Source organism: Olea europaea, chromosome 2, assembly GCF_002742605.1.
Source record: "Olea europaea var. sylvestris chromosome 2, O_europaea_v1, whole genome shotgun sequence".
Lineage (NCBI taxonomy): Eukaryota > Viridiplantae > Streptophyta > Magnoliopsida > Lamiales > Oleaceae > Olea > Olea europaea.
Window position 1 is genome coordinate 21,479,486 of NC_036238.1, and position 23,589 is coordinate 21,503,074.

The 23,589-nt window shown below is 33.6% G+C and overlaps 2 protein-coding genes and 1 pseudogene across 2 annotated transcripts in view; 1 reads left to right on the forward strand and 2 right to left on the reverse strand.

Annotated features, from left to right (window-relative positions):
* Window positions 1–3,400: 3,400 nt before the first annotated feature.
* LOC111366370 (glutamine synthetase cytosolic isozyme 1-like) lies at window positions 3,401–6,287 on the reverse strand. The gene is made up of 12 exons (XM_022987140.1): window positions 6,099–6,287; window positions 5,724–5,763; window positions 5,485–5,588; window positions 5,319–5,367; window positions 5,125–5,231; window positions 4,935–5,022; window positions 4,676–4,804; window positions 4,493–4,567; window positions 4,322–4,375; window positions 4,195–4,232; window positions 3,937–4,096; window positions 3,401–3,766 (listed from the first exon to the last, which is right to left on the reverse strand). The coding sequence occupies exons 1-12, from the start codon at window positions 6,170–6,172 to the stop codon at window positions 3,614–3,616; spliced, it is 1,071 nt and encodes a 356-aa protein (XP_022842908.1). The 5' UTR covers window positions 6,173–6,287; the 3' UTR covers window positions 3,401–3,613.
* A 2,654-nt stretch (window positions 6,288–8,941) lies between these two features.
* On the reverse strand, window positions 8,942–12,986 carry LOC111366374 (annotated as a pseudogene).
* A 7,168-nt stretch (window positions 12,987–20,154) lies between these two features.
* The window catches only part of LOC111366382 (transcription factor ICE1-like), a 5,578-nt gene continuing 2,143 nt past the window's right edge, over window positions 20,155–23,589 (forward strand). The window contains exons 1-3 of the mRNA XM_022987162.1: window positions 20,155–21,611; window positions 22,952–23,149; window positions 23,358–23,528. Of these exons, the coding sequence (XP_022842930.1) occupies window positions 20,427–21,611; window positions 22,952–23,149; window positions 23,358–23,528 (1,554 nt within the window). The 5' untranslated portion in view covers window positions 20,155–20,426. The remainder of the gene's footprint in view (window positions 21,612–22,951; window positions 23,150–23,357; window positions 23,529–23,589) is intronic.

The following is a 23,589-nucleotide window of genomic DNA, read 5'->3' on the forward strand; positions in this document are numbered from 1 at the left end:
GTCTTAAGATAAAAACTAATTTTTTATATGCTTGTGGTAATCTATTTTTTATTGTCTTTTTCATAAATTTTTAAGTAATTCTTCAAAATCTAGTAATGTTTGGGAATTTATAATATCAATATCAGTTATCATATCTATGTCTGTTCTAAAAGGTATATCATATTTTGAGATATTTTTCTTTCTTTTTTCTAATTTATCTATTATATCTTGTATATCTTTTATGATTACTGATCTTACAATTCCTTTAACAAAATTTTCTAATAAGTTTTCTTTGAAACATTTTAATATTTCTTGTGATGCATATAATTGTTCTTGATATCCTATCTTATCAATTTCTTTTTCAAACTTAATTTCTTTTTTATTTTTAACAACATTTTTTTATATTATATGGTCCTCTCTTATATTTGGGTTTTTCTATTTTATAATTATTCATTAATAATTCTCACAAATTTTTAGAAAAATTACTTGGTAGATTTTTTAAGGACTTAAATAGAAGATTTTTATTAGATAAAGGTTGTTTTTTAATATTTGTTAAAGGGTGTTTTAGGTAGTTCAAAATGTTTATAAAAGTCAAAGGTCATTTTGAAAAATCCTTCTCTTATTTGGGTCAATTTCATGTATTTCCCCTTTGGGTTAAAGAATAATTGGAGGAAACAAATTGTTGGAATCCACTTGAAAAATAAAATTCACCCTTATCGAATACTAAAAGTGTATAGCTAAAGTTCACACCAAGCATCAATTAACAAGGTCTCCAACTGAATCAGAAACTTCTATTATGTACACAAAGTTACACTTATTGAATCTTTACAATTCATACTAAAGAAGCTGTATGAAATGAGAAACAATCTTAGCCTTTGAAAAATAATTGTTCCCATAAGTCTAGTCAATGGATTTGCGTCTATGAGAAACCAACAATCAATAAATCTAAGAGCGATATCAAGATATGAAAAAAAGCGTTAAGAGACATCTTAGCGTGTGGATCCTACCTCCAGTTGAGCCGTTTTCAAGGTGGACAGGTTGTTAAATAGAAAAGTTAACTCTTTCCGAGGCCTTGGTCGACGTCTCCGGATTCCCTTGTGTTGCCGTCAACCACAACGTCCTGGTTCGAAAATTTAAACCCGATCCCCTTTCGGTGTACGCGCGAAACACGCTATCTGTCGGGCATAAGGCTCATGTTGTGGGTTGACAAGTAGACAGTGGGTTTGTGCATCGCTTCTAGCCTAAATTCTCACTTAAAAGCATTCAATCATAATCTAGCGCATAGTAGCTTCATGTCATTGGCTTTTCAATTAAGTGCGATGACCAATTGTGTAAATTAACTGTTCCCCTCATGCTAAGTTGAATTACTATTGCTACATTGTCATCAATTGGGTAGCATTGAAGATGTTATGAGCCTTTGTGCTAAAATTGATGCAGCAGACTTATATAATTTGTGCTCTTATGTACTTTTGTTCTTGAGTTTCTACACCTCATGCTTAGTTGCAGTAGCTTACATATTTTAAGAGCATGAGTTGCAACATTGTTTGTGTGCACAAGGCGCGCAAATTAGACAATCCTAACGCGGAGAGGTAATCACAATAAATAACAATATGCGGCTCTTGAAGCTTGATAATTGAAATGAGTACAATCTAAGTCTCTTGACGAGGATCCATTAGAGGGTAACTTCTTGTAGGAAAATTGATTTTTTGGCAACAAAAGGGGGACCTCTTCATCATTTAAATATTGGTGCTTGACAGAGTAATTATGACTCTAAAAATATGCGTTGACCTCCAAAAATGGCCAACAGGTGTCAGGTCTACACGTGTCCACTAGACATATTTCGATGTGTTAAGATTGTTCGTTTGATTAGGCGATGAAACTAAACACAGAGGGTACGCCTTGGATGTGCAACTAAATAGTTCGAACGCCGGCTAAAGTGATCGAAACAGTTGCACGTGAATAGAAAGGAAACGAATAAGAGATTCAATGGCTTTAAATGTATGGAGTAGTATTTATTTCTCTCCAAAATGTGCCAAAAATTAATATACCCGTTCATTCTTCTTCTTCTCAGGTTTTCTTCCCTTTTTCTCTTTCTATATGCATATTGTTTCTACTGTTCCACACATCTCTTCTTTCTCTTTTCTTCCTAAGGGTAGGGTATATATAGTGTTTGGGGAAGACGTGGTGACCGTTGGATTCGAACTACGTGCTTTTACCTCCTTCTATACACACATCCTTCTTACACATACATTCATTACATTGACAAAGGGTCAATTGTCCTATATTTCTAGGCTGATATTCCTGATATAAGATAAAGTAGACGTTTAATCATTCTTTTACAAAAATATTCGTCAGGTCGGCAGATGTGGCAGCCTCCTTGTCTCTTAGAACTTCATCCTCGTCGTTCAGAAACTCGACAGGTAAGAACCTCCTCGTATTTTAGAACTTCAGCCTCGTATTTCAGAGCCTCGGCAGGTCGCACATGTGAGGACTTCAGCATAAACCTTTCGTCAGGGTTTTGGCATGTATTTAGTTGAGTGGCACCTTGGCCCGAACAAGGATTTCGGCATGTTTGGGTTGACTCTATCGGTGACGTCAATGGAACTTCCACGTATTGCTTCTGCTGGCTAACTTAATACGGAGAGTAACAATATGTAGCTTCAAATGTCAACACATCAAAAGATCATTTGGGCCTTCAATTTTGAAGGCGCTAAAAAATATATATAAAAAGTTATGTGAGAAGTTGTCGAGAATCAAGGGTATGGTCATTACGCAACACAAATTAAGGGTTGAATTGGTAATTGAGGGAGGCGTGAATAATGGATTGTAACAATCCACTTCAACGGTCTGATTTTCGACTTGCGATTTTTAATTCGGATTCCCAATTTTAGAGTGTGATCTTTTATTAGATGACTTTTGGTGCTTAAAATGTCAATACGAAACAACTCTATCCAAGGGATTGGACATACTCACAAGTGTACTATTGCTTAGCAGGATGGGTAGGTATGGTCCTGGTTGGTGTGGCCTTGTTGGTGTGGGGAATTGTTTAATAGTCATCAGAATCACGAGGTGTAACGTGCAAAATTACTTAAAAATACAATGTTCTTTGTCAATGTCCACTTGATCAGTGTTTTTATCTTCTTGAAAAGGATGGCTTACCAACCATTGGTTACTATATTTATGATTCTTCATTTGTTTAATTACAGATCTCATTAACGATAATTTACTAGGATTGACTTAGATATATTCCCTTTTTTTTTTTTGGTCGTGATACTCGACTGTAAAAAAAGAATAAATATTGTTCATAATATTGGCAGCTCGTTGAATCTACACATACTAATGGTAGTTGGAGTTGTGTTTTACCTCATCGTTCATTAAGGCAAATAGAAAAGGAGACTGCAGTTTAAGGATGTGCCATGCAAAATCGAAAATGGAACAATGATACTAAGAAAGTTATTGTTGTGTTAACATAAATGATAAAACCAGGGAATATGCTTAAGAAATTAGGACCAAATCCCTCCAACGAACAAGACAGAATACCATAAAGACAATTGACAGAACAAATTTGTCTAAACACCTCCAAATGATGATATATCACAATAGCAATAATAAGCAAAATAATGGGATGCTGCTCTTAAGGTTTCCAGAGGATGGTTGTTTCTGCAATCATGGAAGTGACAGCATAGGGATCCATGTTTGAAGCAGGCCTCCTGTCCTCAAAATAACCTTTGCCAGCCTTCTCAGTGTCACGGCCAACCCTAATCGAGGCTCCACGATTCGCCACGCCCTGTAAAGACATGAGCATTTAAGGGAGGAACATGAGCCTATGTAAATAGCCAATGAAAAAAATTCGAGTTCGAATAACTGGATTCTATTCTACCCCTCCTTCAGGCAAGAACTATTAGTCAAATTAGAGCACAGATATATTCGAAAAAAAAATGAATCAGAAGTTTTTACCCATAAGAAGGTGTCGATGTTAGCTGTTTCGTGCCTTCCTGTGAGACGGCGTTCATTGCCTTCTCCATATGCAGCAATGTGTTCCTTGTGCTTCAACCCGAGCTTGTCGATGGCGGCTTTAATAACTTCAAAACCTCCTTCCTCTCTCATGGACTTGGTACTGAACAATGTTAATATGTACAATCAGACAAAAAGTCAAAAAGTGTAGCATATTTCTAAAACTAGCTGAAAAAGTTGAAAAGATTCATGAAATTTAACCTGTAGTTGGTGTGTGCACCAGCTCCATTCCAGTCACCCTGATATTGAAAAGGTTTTCTTTGATGAATTAAAGCAAGTTGGTGATAAGTTGGTACAGGGAGAGTAATCTCAATAGTAAAAGTCTAACCGGAATAGGCTTGGGATCAAAAGAGACAACCACCCCGGCAATCTCTGCTATCCTCTGTCAACACGAACACAAATGCCGTATAATTTGCATTTGAAAGTTGCAGGTTATACAAATTTTAAGCCATACCGACTCCAAAAGGCGATAAATAGTTGGTCAGACTAATGGAAGTACCTCAAGAATGTAGCGGGACACCCATACTTGATCTCCTGCAGAGATGCCAACTGATGGACCAACTTGGTATTCCCACTGTGCCATGGACCATGACGAATTGGACAATTAGGTAAAAACTCGAGAAACCTGATGTAATTGCATGGGTAGAGGAAAGCTCAACTCATAAAATTTAACACTTCTTACCTGGCCAGGCATGACTTCTCCATTGATGCCACTAATGTTGATGCCAGCATAAAGACATGCTTTATAGTGTGCATCAACAATCTCACGTCCAAAGGCTTTATCAGCACCAATTGCACAATAGTATGGTCCCTATTAATCAGGCACGAAGTGCATTAAAATCTTGAATAAGGGAAATAAATGACTAGACAATAGAAAATAGTTGAAATCTTCTATTAGACTAGACGAAAAGTTATACTGTGAAAAATGTCACTCGTGATACCTGAGGTCCCGGGAATCCTCCCACAGGCCATCCAAGTGGCCATTTGACATCTTTTTGTAGCAGAGTATACTCTTGCTCTATGCCATACCTGTATTTGAATTATTCAAGCAAATTTTATCATATACATTAAAGAAATCTTGATACAAGATTACCACAACAATTATAAAGAGCCCAGGGGATAAGAATGTACCAAGGTTCCTCATCAACAACATCAGGATGGCTAAATGTTTTTGCAGCATTATACCTCTTGTTCGTTGGAATCGGTTCTCCAGCCGGAGTGTAAGTATCACACATAACCTATGTTTTTACATCACTTGCAAAAAATAAATATTTGAACAATAATAAGAAGGATTAGAAGATCGTAATGGACTAAAAAGCACTCACAAGTATGTGATTTCCTCTCCTGAATGGATCGGGGAATATTGCCTGAGGACTAGACACACGTTGAGAAAACTATTATTAATCTACTTGGGAAATAAATGATTTGCGGAGAAAGTTCCTTCATAGAAATCATACATATGAATAGAATGGACAAGTAAAGAAAGCTTACTAGAGAATGACTTCACTGTCTTCACCAGGGGCTTGACCAGTGCTAGAACCATCATAGTTCCACTTGGGAAGCTGTGAAGGATCGGTTACTGGTCCAGGGAGAGTCTGGTTCATAACATAATAGAATTAACAACCAAGTTTCATTGAGAATTATTAGGACACAAGAAACACTACAACTTTTATGCGACCCTTATGGAAAATTTTTGTTGATTATACAATGCCTACTGTAAGAACAATTACCCTGGCTTTGCTTCGGAGGTCCATCCCAGATCCACCAATCCTGATCAAAGATTAACACAAAATATACATAAGTATGAAAAAGTCCACTTCTTGATGAATAAAATAAAAACCCACAATCAAGATAATGCAATGAATAGAGTATTCACAAAGATTCAAGAGTTCCAAAGTTCGTGGAAATTATTAAACAAACACACATCAAGAAAGTGATTCATGGTAAAAGAAAAATACCCCTTAATGATAAAACAAGAAAAATCAAATCAATATGCATATAAAATCTCTTTCCAGTACAAACAAGAAAGGATAACAAAGGATCTAAACCAAGTATCAAATGACTAAAGAATATTGCAAAGAAGCAAAAATCTCGAAAGGACTAACCATATGTATTCAACAATGGTTTTCTCAGGAGTTTCAGAAAGGTCCAAGTTGATGAGATCGTTGAGCAGAGACATTTTCTTCTTCTTCACTTGTATACAAACCAGAAATATGAACCCTTTCTATTTTTGTTGATTTTTTTTCACGCAGTTGGAGACTTGGAGGAACTGATCTGCCAACTGTTATATTATGGAGAGACGTGAACGGACAAGGGTGAATCGGGTATTTTGTAGGTAAAAATGGAAAAGGAATAATATAATTAATTAAAATGATGGCGTTTGGAAATTTTCCATATAGACTTATGGTAATGGAAAATCTTATGCTTTAAAGATTATTATTATTATTTGGCGTTATGAATGGTAGGTGTTGACCTAAAAATATAATCAGACAGGGTATTATCGTTTTCATTCGTAAAAAAAAAAAAAAAAAAAAAAAAAAAAAAAAAAAAGTAAAAAAAAAAAAAAAAAAAAAAAAAAAAAAAAAAAAAAAAAAAAAAAAAAAAAAAAAAAAAAAAAAAAAATACAGAATAAGAGTCGATAAGAGTTACGAGATAGTACACTAAATAAATTATAATTTATTTTTCTTTTTGAATTATGTCTCAAAACTTATATTTTTTTTGTGAGATACTTTGTATTGATTTGCTTGATCATTTCCTTTTTATAAAATAGTAAAACAAGTTTCTTTATATATTAACAAATGACAACGACGCGTTTAATAGTTGTTCAATTGAACTTTTTTCTTTTTTTTTTCCTGTACGAATTGATTGATATTTGATACTCAGGAATCAGGAATAGATTCCAAGTTAGAGAACGTTGAATCTGGTGAGTGGAGACTGTGACCCTAGTGTCTGACTGGGAATTACAATAGAAGAATAGGTTACTTACACGGCAGATTCCTAAGAATCTTTGACATATATAATAATTAATCTATAATAAACCCTTGTTTGAGTCCTATTTTTTAGAAAAAATATATTTTTAAATAGTGTTTTGATATCATTTCAACTATATATTTTTCAATAAAATAATATTACACGAAAATCTAAAATTTTTCCTTATTTTTAACCACACATTTCACATCATGATACTATTCAAAAATACATTTTCTTGGCAAAAATAGGGCTCAAACAAGGGCTAAGATAGTTAAAGTTTTTATTTTTATTTATTTTTTATTAGCTCAATTGCCACTTATCAATTGAGCGGTTAACTTGAGGCGAAAGCTCCTAATTTTTAAAGTTTATATATTTGTATTTTTTTCTTATGAAAATTTCTTTTGGTAATTAAAAACAATAAAAAATTAATTAAGGATTACGGGCACTTTTTTAGTTAGTAATATTAGTAGCATAAATAGTTTAACAAGTTTAATTTACAAAAGAACATTTCGTCAATGAATAAACTAATAAAAATATATAAGGCGAGAATTTTTTTGGGGTAATATATACACATTTAATTAATCTTATTGTTTCACCCTTCATCACCTGTCACATCGTATGATGGATACATATAGCATTACTCTGACGAATAATGGTGTAGGGTCCCGATTGGCTTTCCTCCATTTTCAGCTTCAGTAATTCAATTTATCATTCTAGTCATTTGATATGTAGGGTTTAAATATGAGTTTGCAAAGTGAAGAATAATTTTGCTTTACTTGTTTAAATTGTATTGCATGGATGTATGTACTGTAATGAGTGATATATTGGCTATGCCTGCGAATCAGATGGTAAATTGATTGTTATCATTTGTAGTTAGGTCAGAATTTAACAGATAACACTCCTTCAGTTAGTTCCATATTTACTAGAAGATCTTCAATATATGTTTGACACATAATATTGAACATTTTTGCACTCTATAATAATCATACTCTGACGAGGAATGGTCTAGGGTCCCCATTTGGCCTTCCTCCATCGCCATTTCAGCTCTAGTAATTCAATTTATCATTCTGGTCATTTGATGTGTGGGGTTTAAATATGATTTTGCAAAGTGAAGAATAATGTAGCTTTACTTGTTTAAATTATGTTGCATGGATATATGTATTGTAATGAGTGGTATGTTGGCTATGCCTGCGAATCAAATGGTAAATTGAATGTTTTCGTCTATAGTTAGGTCAGAACTTAACAGATGATACACCTTCAATTAGTTTCACATTGACCAAAAGATCTTCAAAGTACGTTTGACACATAATATTGAATAGTCTTACACTCTACAACAATCAACCTAAAATACATACAGAATCATTCTGAAAACTCATTTTTTTTTCAAGCTCATATTCAACCACACATTCTATTAATAAAATAATTTGCACGTCCAAAACTTATCCCTACTTTTTAATCACATATTCTCCAAAAAATCACAAATATAAAATCCATTTTTTATGAAATATGGAGCTCAAACAAGGGCTATGTTTATGGATTGTCAGGATTGATAATTTATTATTTGATATTGAACTTGAAGTTGCTGCTTAACATACTTCACGAAGAGTACATAACAATTCTGGACAAGGCCAGTTATCTCTGTTGCTTCCTGCCCTGTAGCACAACCCAAAAAATAGAAAAATGAGGAGGGAAAAGAGAATTAAAATCTATAAAAAGCTTGTAACTCGTAAGAAGAAAATCTTGGAAAATGCTATTTGCTTATGGATTCTCCCATCCAGGCGGTAATAACTAGTGTTCTATGTAGTTGTGCATTGCTCGACTAGGTTTAGAAGTTTGTGTACGGGATAATGCTTTTTTTTGTCGGATTGAGTCCACGACTTCAGCTTTTTGAAATAATTTTCAGTCTCAGTTGAAAGAGGTTTAAAAGTGCTGAGCAAGCTGTGGGAAGCATCCTGGAAGGAGATTTGCCAGACTTCAATTGCTTAAGCCAAACAGAGTTCACATCTTAGAATGAAAAGTCGAGGAGCATCCAAGAATTAACAAAGATTCATCAAACCACAATAATAACAGTAAGTAAAGTGCAGAAAATTGTAAAATCTACACAATGATTTTTTGGCCGAAGCGAGACTACTTCTAACATCTAATTCCCTGTTGAGCATCCATTAAAATGGATAAAGCTCGGTTGCACTATAAAACTCCAAAAACAAGCAACAAGTATACAATAATGTTTCAGAAATATTACAAGAACCAAGTCACTAAGACTTATCTTAACAGAACCAACAAGGCAGACCACACTTCCAAGAAGGAATAAAAAAATGGATCACACAAATCTCACATTGCATATACTGCCTTCAATGAATCACACATCTTTAAGAGAAATCACAAAAACCGACTGCTATTCCACCAAGGAATCGAACGAGATCATTAAGATCTCATAAAACCTGAACTGCCTCAAAAAGAATCACTCAGATTCTTATAAACCCAACTCAGCAGTACACTACTATAAGGAACTATAGTATTTCAAGTAAACTATGAAGAAGTAAAGGTTCTTCACCGAGAGAGTGAGCCAGAGAGCCGACCCCAAAACCAAGAAAAATCTCTCAATAATTTGCCATCCAGAAGAAGAGTCACAAGACTTTATAGGTGGAAGGATCTAGAACTCAATCGGACGGCCTCCAAGTCACCACGTGTCAAGATCTTGTTGAAAGCTTCCACTAATTAATTTGTCGTTTGTAAAACATGTTTTTCTGTATTTTGGAAGCACACTTCTTCAAGTCACAAATCAGCTGTTCGATTCCCAACATGGAACATCTCTCAGAACAAGATTTTTAATTTATTCCTATATCTATCAATAAACCAAGAGGAGCAACAAAACATGATTCATGTTGTCACAAAGAGCATGTTTGGCTAAGCCAAGTAACAGTAAGTTACTTTTACTTTTTTGAGAAATGCCTTGGGAAAAAAAGTAAATGAATTTTAAGCTTAGATATGTTTGACTAAGCATAAAAGTTATTTTTTTTAAGTATTTCGTGTGTATTACATGATGATCGAAATATTATGCTTTTCAATTTCTTGTTTATTCCATTGAAATATGACAGAATATTTTTAGTCTGCAAGGAAATATTAGATATGCATCAATGGAGAGGACAAACATATAAGATTTTTGACTTCTTTGTCTTCGTAAATCATGTTAAGTCCCGTCTGATCCAACATAACAAACATACAATAACAAGATTAAATAACTTAGGCTGATGAATACACATGTAACTTCAAAATATCTGAAAACATACAACTCAGAAATAAAGTAATAAAACTTCTTTACTATAACCAACAATTCCTCTTATCATGATCTCTCTCCATATCTAACGTTCTAGTTTCAGTGACCGACCATAATGTGCATAAGAGGAATTAAAAGAGCCTGTCAGCTATGATGGACAACCAAAAAGATTATATGGTCCAACTTAAATGAAAATCAGAAGGACAAACGAAGAACCTAGAAATTTAAAATCATATGGCTCAATCTACGCGGCAATTGGCTCAGGAGATGGTTCAGGAGATGCACCACTGCTCCTGTTGAGAACAATCACATTAGCATCAGAATCAACATCAACAATCACAGAGTAGCCTTCATTAATCTCGGATGCAAGCATTTTCTCAACCATGCTGTCTTCTAAAAGTCTCATAATAGCTCGTCTGAGTGGTCTCACTCCGTAGCTTGGGATTTATCGTTCCTCGGCCTTCCTATCTCTAAACCTCTCTGTCACCTGAAGTTTTACATCCTTGGCTCCTTTAGCATAATGTCAGCTATCTTCATCACCTCCAGCTTGGTGAGTTACCGGAAGGCAATCATGTCGTCCAATCTATTCAAAAATTTCGGCCTGAAATACTGTTTCAGCTCCTCTGTAACCAAGCTTTTGATTCAGATACTACTATCCTGCTCCTCATAATCTAAATTAAAACCTATACGACAGCCTCCCTTCTCAATAACACTACTTTCAACATTTGATGTCATAATCAAAAGTGTGTTCTTGAAATCTACACTTCTACTTTTGCTGTCAGTTAACCTGTTAAAAGTTCTAGAATAATTTGTAATCTTCAAGACTTAAAAGAATTCAAATTCAAATTGAACACTCAACCTACAAAGGCTTCATTCATTGAATGGTCAAAGGATAAGATTCCTAATTCAAGTTGTATACTCAACACGCAAGCTGGAATCTAGAAATTAACATGGACAGCAATCTGATGTTCACAAAACAGCTGGAATTTTGAAATTAAAGCAGCAGCCAATTCACATTCAAGTGTTCAAACTATGCAAGCTGGAAATTAACTCAAGGCAGCAGCCATTCACACTTTTGATGGTTAAAACACAGCTGTAAAGACATGTTTTTCCAACTGCAAATGGAGAAGAAAAACAGCTTTTATCTAGTTGTAATTGTAGAAAATTCTTAGTACTAGTTTACTCAATGTTTTCTATAAATAGGAAGGCATCCAACTAATGTCATGTATGTAGAAGAAGTGAGAAAAAACCTCTCAAAAAATAGAGAGAAAGAGTGTGCTGTAACAACTCATTTGTAATCCCAAAATTTCATTATTAAAATATCATATTTCTCCAATCTCTATCCTTCTAAATCCAACATAACCTTGTATTTTCAAGAATTTGAAGCATCATATTGAAGACATCAAGATGGGCCTAAATGCATTAGTTAAATAGTTAAAACTGTTTCTCTTCAAATCATTAACGTATCACCTTACCTTTTTCCCCTCAATTGTCTCAGGGACATCTCCATTGACAATTCTCAGAGCGAGGCCTTCTGCAATAGCTACTTTCCCAACACCAGGTTCTCCAATTAGGCAGGGATTATTTTTTGTGCACCGCCCCAAAATTTGAGTTACTCGTTCAATTTTGTCTTGACAGCCGACCACAGGGTCTAGTTTACCCTCGAAAAGGAAGAAAATCAGCTTTTATTAAACCCCTACAAAAGTAATAATTTGATAACATCCTTAAAGATGGAAAATTACCTCCTTAGCTAGCTTGGTTAAATTGGTTCCATCCTCTAGTGTAGGCATCTTGTTTCCCGAGCTTCCCCCACCAACAACAGGACTAACAGCCTCCGCACTCTCACCCACCATTCTAATAACCTGTGTTACACTTCGCCCTATAGTTCCAAGTCGTCAACCCACTAAAGCCCTTAAGATGAAGCCATGAAGGCCATTGGAGTCTGTAGATCCAAAGTGCGGAAGCCATACTCACCAAAACAGTCCTATTTTAAAGACGAAACCTCGAAGCTAAGCGCATCTGTCTGCCAAAAGTGATGAAGCTCAACACAAGTCAATGCTCGAAGCCAAACTACAGCAAGTCATGACCAACACATGAGGATTCTAAATTTATGTATGAAATCCTTTTTGAATGATTGATGTGACCTTTGTAATGAGTAAAATATCCAATCTTGTCAGTTTAGACAATAGAGCGACTGTTCTTTGTAAGAGCATTAAATGCGCCACATGTTAGGAAGATCAAATTGATGCCTAGGATTGTATGCCTTGGAGAAGGAGTTGAACAAGAGAGTACTATCAAAGAATAGGGGCAAGGCAATTGTACTTCAACAATCAGGAGCAAATTTTTTATAACCTTGCTAGAAAAACAACGATAGGAACTAGAGATTCAATCTAGCAGACACATGTCAAGAGGAAAGTAGACAGTTAATAATAAAAAAAAAAAAAGAACAAACCAAGCGCTGCCACACAACACTTGGTTTATAAACCTGTCAAAAAATCCTGTTTGTGTAGTTTTATTGATTTATTTAACATAAGTGGAAACACCGTTTATGAGTTACAAGAATCGTTTGAAGTACTTTTGTAAGGCTTCCCCCTACCTTACAATTTCATAGATAATCATTTAATCCAATCAAAATTCATTCGTTTAGTTTCTTCGTGGTTAAAGCGATGAATTTACATCTTATTATTGAACACGTGTAATTGCTAACGTTATAAAATAATATGAAATTGCAATTATCAAGATTTGACAGATATACATTGCAATTAACAGTTTGACAATATCAACTAACAAAATTTTACAATTAAACAATTATAAAAAGGGCAATGAACGCTATTACACACGTGCAACAAGAAGTGACGACTAGTATAGCACAAGATTTGTAAAGCATTACCAGAATGGAATCAAATCACGCACATTATATGGAAAATGTGGCAATAATTCATTACATTCATTCGCCAAAAGAATTAAAATGAAAAATAAATTTCTACAAGTACATGTCTCTGATTCTTTAGTGTAATTTTTGTTCAACATTTACGTGTTGCTTCATAATTAATTTATTTTACTAGGGTATTTGTGTAAACTGATACACTAAGAACGTGTTTAATTGACTATATTTTCAATGAAAAATATCACTTTTCCACTCAAATTCTTACTTTCGTGAAATTTAATTGACGATTTTTTCATGAAAAATATTTTTCAATTTTTGGTCATGTGACCATATTTTATATAAAAAGAAGGAAAATAATTTCTTTAAAGGATGAAGATTTTTATTTTTCAGATAATTCACACACGTGCGCGCGCGCGTGCACACACGCACTCTCTCTCTCTAACATTTACCTACTAATAAAACATGGATAAGTATAATATTTTTGAAACTGAAAATTAAATCAATCAAATACATTTAATTAATATTTTTCATACAAATAAGTTATAGGCCATTGAATTGTCTATAATTTATATTTATTTCCATGCAACTTCCATACTCACAATTAAGCACACCCTAAAAGTGTTATAAAACTATGTTACATATGTTATGTCCTTGTTTGAGACTCGTTATTTAAAAACTTATTTGTTCCCAAAACTCATTTCTAATCATACATTTTCTCAATAAAATAATTTTTTCATGTAAATTCAAATTTCTTCTTACTTTTTTAACCATATATTCTCCATAAGGATTAATAGCAGAAAATCCCTTAAAAACGTTTTCATGTGCAATATGTCCCCTACCTATTGAAAATCACAAAACACCCTCCTGCTTAAAACCATTTATGTGGAAAAATCTCCTATCGTCAAGATTCGTTATATTTGTAGTCAAGATCCATCAGATTTGTCGTCAAGATCCGTCAAATTTGTCATTAAAAACAATAAAAAATGTCAAAATTAAAAATGAATAATTGTAATTTCAGTACCCTTAGAAACGTTTTCATGTGCGATATGTCCCCTACCTATTGAAAATCACAAAACACCCTCCTGCTTCAAACCATTTATGTGGAAAAATCCCCTATCATCAAGATTCGTCAGATTTGTCATTAAAAACAATAAAAAATGTCAAAATTAAAAAGGAATAATTGTAATTTCAGTACCCAAACGTTTTATTTTTTACCAAATTAAATCCAAATTTTTTATATGTGCCACCTACAATCTAAAATCTAATTTTATTTTCACACCACCTATCCCATGTTCTTCCAAAAAAAAAAAATTGAAACTCAAAACTTACACATCAAAATTTCATTTTAACAAAATGTCGAACCCAATGACCATAAGTTGCAAACAACAATTGCTCCTCGTAAGCATCCTGAAACAAAAAATGCAAAACCACAATACAAATCCAACAAGTCCATGCCCAAGCCATTCCAAGAGGCCTCCTTCCACTCCACTCTACTCCCCTCTTCACTTAAATCTAGGTGGGTTTGGGACAGGGAATTCAGCCCTGCGGCGGGTACGGGTAATACCCGCTTATATATATATATATATATATATATATTAAGAATTCAAGACTTTAAATGAAAAATTTCACGAAATTTCATTAATTCTAATACAAGATGGCAACTAAAATTATCTAATAAATATGATAAATAATAAAAATCTTGATTTACCAAATATATTCGAATAACTTAACTTTTAAAATTATTTAATTAATTAATTTAATAATTATATTATTATCTCACTTTAATAAATGGGGATAATAAAACAAATTATCAAAAACTTTTAAAAAAAAAAGGAACAGCTACATAAACGGATAAAGGACCTGTCCTGCCCGCCTTAACCCAGCGGGTACGGGGCTGTGCCTGACCCGAACCCGTCCATTGCGATCGCTACAAATCCTCCATTCATGCACTTCACAAATTTCATCCATTCAATACATCTGAAAGTTTTCAATCTCATTCCCTATCCTTCAACTTTCCATTATAATATCATGATCCGGGCATATTCTATACTCTTTACTCCACGCACTGGCTTGATGTTTTATAACAAAATGCGCCAAGAATCAATCCCACTTGATTTTCATACATACCGTTTTGCTATAAAAGCTCGTGGTTGTTTGCAGAATGGACTTTCACTCGCCAAAACCCTTCATTCTGAAGCAATTAAATTTGGGTTCTCGGATGATGTTGTGTGCAATTCACTTGGCATGTATATACTGTAAAAATGGGAAAATTGACCTTGCATACAAGTTGTATGATGAAAGTTTGTATAGAGATGTGGTTACTTATAATTTGATCATTGATGGGTCTGTTGAGGTGGGAGATTGATAAGGCCCGTTATCTGTTCGACTAAATGCGTGAAAGAGATGTTGTTTCTTGGGGTAACCCTTTCCGCTGGGTACGTGAAAATGAATCGGTGCAAGGAAGTTGTTGAGCTATTTGATCATATGGTTTCTTCCAAGGTGAAGTTTGGGGAAGGAGACGTGGTGGGATAGGGTTGAAAATAAAGTTTTAAAGATTTGGGGTTGCAGGTGGCATATATTAAAAACATTGAATTGAATTTGTAAAAATATAAAAAGTTTGAGTACTGAAATTGCAATTATTCATTTTTTATTTTGGCATTTTTTACTATTTTTAACAGCAAATTTGACGGATCTTAAATGTGGGGATTTTTCGCACAAAAGGTTTCAAATAGGGGAGTTTATACCTTTTTCAATAGATAGGATGGTATATCGTACATAAAAACGTTTATAGGGGTTTTCTGCTATTGATCTTTCTTCAAAACATAATTATTTCAAAATATATTTTTCCTCAAAAGGGACTCAAACGGTGCTATTGCTCCAGACATGACATTTTTTGTCTATATAGATAGAGTCAAGCTAAATGTACGAGAAATTTTACAGATATTTTACAGACAACACTCAACAGTGGGGTGGGTAATTTATTTTTTGCAATAAAATATCACATGGAGCCCCATGTGATAGCTTGTAAAACTTTTGTGGATTTTTTCTGTGCACAGGGAATAATCCATGTAGATAGGACAACCTAAGGCACCGTTTGTTCCTAGGAAGGTCGCATTACGGTGCTAGCAATAAGATAGTTGAATAATTTACAAAATGTTGTGATTGTATTTGCTCATGATTCAATTTATAATTATATTTTTATTTGAAAAAACATTGTCACAATTTATTATAATAATAATTCATGAAATATTAGCATTTTCCAAAAAATCACGAATGCTAGAAGTTCTCAACTATCAACTATACTAGTTTAATTAGAGATGATGGAAAATTGTAGCGATGGTTTACATTCGATTGAGTTTTGAACTCATTTCATATTGAAAACTGAAATAACATTATTTCAGTTTAATTGTTTTATCTTAGAGAAAACGGGGGTTAAAATTTTCAATTGTCATTAAATTTTCTTAAATATTTTTCAATTGCCATTAAATTTTAAATGACGAGTGATGGATTGACAAATAAAAATAACATTTTGAAAATTACAATGACAATGCGAAGAACTTTTAAAGTTCAATAACATTTAGAAAACAAATTTTACACTGGCGGTGGATAGTTTTTTCTTAATACCGTTCAATAATGTCTAGTGCAATGAACAATTTTTGTAACGAATTGAGATTTATATTGATAAAATATCGATTTTACTGTAACCAAAAGTGACAAGTGTGAGGCGAGGCACATTGTAATTAAGTAATGCTATTTGTTACTGCTAGTATTAAGCGTAAGTTTAAGTGATAATTACATAGTATTAAATGATAGATTCATTTAAATAAATAAAAAATCACATGACTAATTTAAATGAACCAATAAAATGTCACCGCATAAATGGGTGTTTTAGCATCACTAATGTTAAATAGAATTATTCTTGTAAATAAGGTGGATGTAAGTAACCATTGAGCAACCATATACTCACAAAAATGAATTGAGATCCATTGTCCATTTTTGCAGTCCAATTTTCTATTCATCTAATTATAAATTGACACACCATATAAAATTAAAGTTTTCATCATTTTTAATTTTTCAATCTTAATATTAATTTTAATTTTCGATGATGTGTCAATTTGTAATTGGGTGCAACAAATTTGACAGCATAATTGGATAATAAATTTCAACTCACAAAAAAATTGTGGGCCAAGAGAATTTAGATTGTGATTGATTTTCACGAAATTCTTGTTTGCTTTATTTCTCAAAGTTTCATCAAATAACTAGGGTGTAAATTGCAATAAAGTAACTTAAAAGAAAAAAGAAATATTAAAAACTTGAGGATTAACTTGAATTTACCAAATGGTCGATTTTGATACAAAATTCATAATCGAAGGAAGAGTTCGTGAAGTTTAAACATGGATTCCACATTTAAAGTATAAAGAAAAAATTGCAATTGAAGATGGTTTAAATGAGACCAAAACAGTGACAAATAAATACTATTGTGTCCTTCATAAGCGATAAAATACACAATTTAAAACATTTTTCGTGTAATTTACGTTAGAATCGAGCTTCACGTACAGGAGCTCGGTTCACAAGGGGTGTACAGACCCCTCACTGTAGGGGGGTCGGATCCACAGCAATTAAAAAAAAAGGTGGGGCCCGCCCCCCACCTTCTCTCACATCTGGCAGGGGCTGTGAATAAGGCCCCTGTACCTTAAGCTTTTTTCTTTACGTTAAGAGTGTTATTTATTTCTATCACAATGTGATGTGATGTGATGTAACATTAAATGATATGATTAATTAAGTGGATCTCATATTTATACATTTAATTGATTTTATCATTTCAAATTATGTTATATAGCACAAGTGGTGTTTACTATATGGTAATCCAATGTCATTACAAGTCCACTTAAATGAATATTATTATATACCTAGAATCATGTGACAATTAAGGGTAATCAATTGATATCTCATTTTAGTATAGTAATATGAATTCCATTAGGTAACAAGTATATGAATGCCACTAAATTGTCATAGTCTAGATAAATAATATTAATTTCAATTAAATGTGGAGTATATGAATGCCACTAAATTGTCATAGTTTGGATAAATAATATTAATTTCAATTAAATGTGGGGATATTCACATTCTCGAAAATTTTACGAAGATTCATCCATTACTTCTTAATCTATACTTTCTCAATCCCGATAAAGTCCATCTTGTTGCATTGAATATATTTAATTATGAATAATGCTATTTTGTATTTTGTAAATAATGAAGTTAATTACATAATGATTTACATATAGATAAGGTGATAAAAAATGAGTAGAGAATTTTTAACTTTTTTTATTATTTGGTTGAAAAAATTTTGACATAATTTTATTTGACTACATCAAGGGTATGTAAACTATTATGTACGTATAGTACAATCGATTAATTATACGCTGTAATTGTGACATCATGTAAATGGATACTAAACATTAGGATCACAGTTCGTATCGATTCAACAAATTGCTGAAATTCTCGACGTAATACATTCTCATAGAGCTATAAGGATGAAAGCACAAGCATATGTTTCATGCTTGTTTGAGTAATGACAATGATTTTTCCTAATATCATGCCATGGAAAATATTATTTGAACTACGTAGTATTATTTTATCATTTCATAGCACATCACATAGCATTATTTTATCATTTCATAGCACATCACCTTCCTCTGTTCCTTGTATGTTGATGATCATCCCTGGTAGGGATAAAAACATTATTATTAGGACACACTAATCCTAAATTAAAAGTGGCACTTCTCGTGATTTATATTTAGTTAATATTTGGTAGAGAATTTTTTACAATAAATTTGGTGAAAATTATTTTTTTTAAAGAATGTGTAGTTAAAAAGTAGGAAAATTTTATAAGTGCATAGCAATATTACTTTATTAGAAGATTGAATGGTTGAAAATGAGTTTGAAAAAAAAAAAAAAAAAGATAATAATAAGGGTGAAATAGTGCTTTTCACAATAATTTAGTATGCTACATTTGGTAAGGTGAATTATACGGTGATGAAGAGTATTAAAAGAACAAGAGCCTTGCTACAAAACTCGAGATTAAATCCAGGCCGAGGTGTCAAGATCTTGAATTTCATGGGGCCTGCAAAATAACAATTAAGGCCAACACCTAGGCTTGTCAACAGGGCCTGTCATTGGCCTTGTTTGAATTGCAAAACCAAAGAACAAAGATGTTGAAATTTATACCGTCCAATTATGCACTATCATAATTTTTTTAATATCAAAATAAATTGAGCTTCATGTTTGTACTTTGTACTAAGCTATCTCATTACTTTAGTGATTTGAATCACGAGATCATCATCTAATCATCTTCTTCACAGTGAAAATATGCAACAATCAATGAATATAATTCTCCTATTAAGGTTATTCAATATAAATATCTATGAAAACTTCACTTTTTCGCATTTCTTTTTTTTTTTTTTTTTTTACTTCTCTCGAACTAGGTAAAAATCTTAATTCATAATAAAAGAAGTTCAAATTCTTTTTATTGCGTGTAATTTCATTCAATACTATATGTTAAATGTTTCTTACTTTTCTTCATCTCACAAATTATTTGTGTTCAATATCACGTGATAAACTTTTCTAACTCATCTTCTTCTCACAAATTAACCGTGTTCACTACTGCGTGGTAGACACTCTCAATTTGTCGTCTTCTCACAAAATTAGCTGTAATTAATGATTACTCTTATGGTTTTAAGGATAAAGATAATTTTCACTCTCACAAAATTAGCGTATCCTAAGTGAATTTAAAAAATATCGGCTTGTGGTCCTCACTCCCATTATGAGTAGTGAATAAAAGAGTTTGTAAAAAAAATTTGTACATGTAGCATGATCTTTATCTTAAATCCTAATTAGAGATATGAAGAAAACAAAAAGAAGTAGAAAGTGCACTTTTTCGAACAAACACACTTCATAAATTCCATAAAAAAGCCATATAATGCTCATATACATGCATCATCTATACATATACATCACCCCCCACCCCCCCGCCATCCCACCATGTAATGATTACACAGCGGCCATGAAAACGTTACATTAGAAGCTTTTGGTGTTATCTATCACATTGCCTCGGCCATATAAGCACTCTCTTCTGATAAAAGCGTAAAGCCGTAAAGCCATTTCGCTTTCTCCATTCTTTAACGCCCACCCCACCTCGTTCTCTCTATATATCAAAAGCAGTTCTTTAAGCCAGCCCATATATATATTTTCTAGAATTTTAAGAGAGGGAGAGAATAAATAGTGTCAAGAACTAATAGTATGTCGTGGATGGATGGAGACAAAGAAGTGGAAGAAACAAATTTATGGACTCAAAGCAATAAGAATGGCGATTTGGAGAATAAAGATGATGCAGAACTTGTTACACTTTCTTCATTTAAATCTATGCTCGAAGCTGAAAATGAAGCCGGCTGGTACATGTCGGTCACCGCCACTCCCACCGCGACCAGCAGCCATGAAATCGACATGCATGGCGCCAATCACCTTGACCTGGGTAACATCTCTTTTTCACCCAAGTTTATTGATGCTGATAATCATCATCCTGTTTTACAGCAAGTGGATTCTTCTGCTTCGTGCTCCCCAACGTCTGCTTCAGTTCTCAATTCTTTGGATCCATCTCATCAGTTAAACTATTTTATGCCACCGAAAAACTCAACACTCATGAATCCAATTCACAGCAATCTTTTAGAGGGGACATTTGATTTTGGTTGTGATAATGGGTTTCTTGAAAGTGCTTTAAATCGGGGAACTGGGATGCTGAATAATTGTTCTAATGATTTAAGTACTCAATCGCAAATGGGTACTCTTAATTGGAGCTTTAATCATCAGTTTTCCACTAATAATTTTCTTCAACTGCCTCAATCCAGTGAGGGCTTTGGAGTAATGGGATTTGGGGAGGGTTCCATGAATGGGAATCCATTGTTCGTTAATAGTTCTAAGATTTTGAAACCTCTTGATGGTTTTGCTTCAATTGGATCACAACCAACACTCTTTCAGAAAAGGGCTGCTCTAAGGAAGAATCTTGCTAGTGGGAGTGTCAGCAATTTGGGGTCTTTGAATTTAGGTGGTGAAATCAATCATTCTCGAAGTTCTACTAGCCTTGAAGGCTTTGACAAGAAGGGGGAATTTAGTGATGTAAATGAGAGGAAGAGGAAAAACAGTAGCGGGGATGATGGGGAGGATTTTAGCATTGATGGATCCAACTTGAACTATGACTCTGATGATCAATTTCTGGAGAATAGTACTATCAACAAGGTGGAAGAGATTGGTAAAAATGGCGGAAGTAGCTCGAATGTTAATAGCACTGTCACCTGCGGTGGTAGTGGAGATCACAAGGGTAAGAAGAAGGGGCTTCCGGCTAAGAATTTAATGGCTGAAAGGCGCCGGAGGAAGAAGCTCAATGACAGGCTTTACTTGCTGAGGTCTGTTGTACCAAAGATTAGCAGGGTATGGATCTCTTTAAAGAAATTTCTCGTGAATTATACTTTATTGTTATTGATATGTTTTAGTCGTTCACATTCATCCTTTTTTTTTTTTTTTCCAAATTTGAAAATTGGTTGTATATCATTGATGAGTAGCAATATTTTGATATGCATATTTGTTTGAACAGCATGCACATTAAATTCGTATGATAGCATTAAATTACTCACATGAAGTCTATGAACTGATTCCAAAATGTGTAGCGAGTTTAGGACCACAGATCAGATTCATTTGAAAGCTACTAAAATAATTAAAATAATGAAACACTAGAATTTATTTCTTCAGCAACATTTCGAACAAGATAATAAAATTTGAAATTCTGAATCTATACTTGAGTAATCTGTAACCTTAGCCTCAGGTCCCAGCCCTCTTCACTATCCTTCTCACACTTGCCCATTTCTTCTCATTCAATTTTTCTTTTCTTTTTTACTTTCCATTTTCTTAGTCGTTCTAGCTTTTAAGACAACCATTTCTGATTCATGTCTCTTGCTTACTGATTTCTAGTGCACGTGTCTTGCACTTTAGAATTTTGCACGTTAGTTTTCTAGCTGGTATCTGATGTTCATGTCTTGCATGCTATCTTGAATTTAAAATTTTAAATCTTTCTATACTCTCGTATTGTTGTTATTTTGTTCCATTAAAATCATGTAAAATAAGAATAACACATCTTTTAGATAATAGGGGGATGCTTTTTCTTATATACGAATTTTGCTAATTTACTTCATGAAAATACTTGTGTTAACATTTATTAGTTTCCTTCGAGTAATTATTAAAATACATTCAAGATTAACAATATTGTTTTCATGCATTTCTTAATGAGGTAAGGTTGAATAGCTTTATAATTCATACCAAAAACCCATGGCCATGCGTCTCCCAGGAAAATTTACTCCTCAGTCTGATATCTTCCTAAAATCTACTTAATTCACAGTTCATACACACATTAGGCACATGCATATATGTAACTATGTTAGTCACTTCCTATCTACAATTACTTCAGATCAAAACCTTACAAAAGACTTGTTAGCACTTGACTTCGAAGAAGTAATTTAAGTGTACTAAATTTATGTAGCTGATTTTTTAAATTGTTGCACGGTAAAAGAAATATCTTTTTTAAGATCCATGGATATATGGATATGCTATCTGTCTAGGTAATCAGATGAATAACCAGAATTGTATTCTGGAAATCATTCTAATACCATCTTTGTTGCTCATTTTTGACGAAAGGAAGGATATCGATCTTTTGTATCATCGAAATTTACTGATCTCTGAACTGCTGTTGTGCCTATGTCTTTCTTCTGTGTTGATAGATGGACAGGGCCTCAATACTAGGGGATGCGGTTGAGTATTTAAAGGAACTGCTGCAGAAGATCAATGACCTCCATAATGAACTGGAGTCCACCCCTTCTTGCTCTTCATTGTCTCCACTCTTGAACTTCTATCCTTTGACTCCTACAACACCAGGCCTTCTCTGTTGTATCCAGGAAGAACTATGCCCAAGTGCATTTGTGAGTATATTATCTAGCCCAACAGGACAATCCACAAGGGTGACTTCATTAATTTAGTTCAAACTTATCTTCATTAGTTTTACAGAATTATTCTCAACTGTTTTCTAAGTTTGATTCTTGAGTATTTATGATGAGAAGTCCTATTGGGATTGGTTAATTTCTTTTGGAGCATGTTTGAAGTTAATGATTAGTGCATCCATATTTGTAGGTTGAGGTAAGGTTAAGAGAAGGGAGAGCCGTCAATATTCACATGTTTTGTGGTAACAGACCAGGCCTTTTGCTCTCCACTATGAGGGCTCTGGACATCCTTGGCCTAGACATTCAACAAGCTGTGATTAACTGTTTCAATGGGTTTGCATTGGATATCTTTCGAGCTGAGGTACGCTTATTTTCTTTCAAATTTGAATACCCTGCCCCCCCCCCCCCCCCCCCCCCCCCCC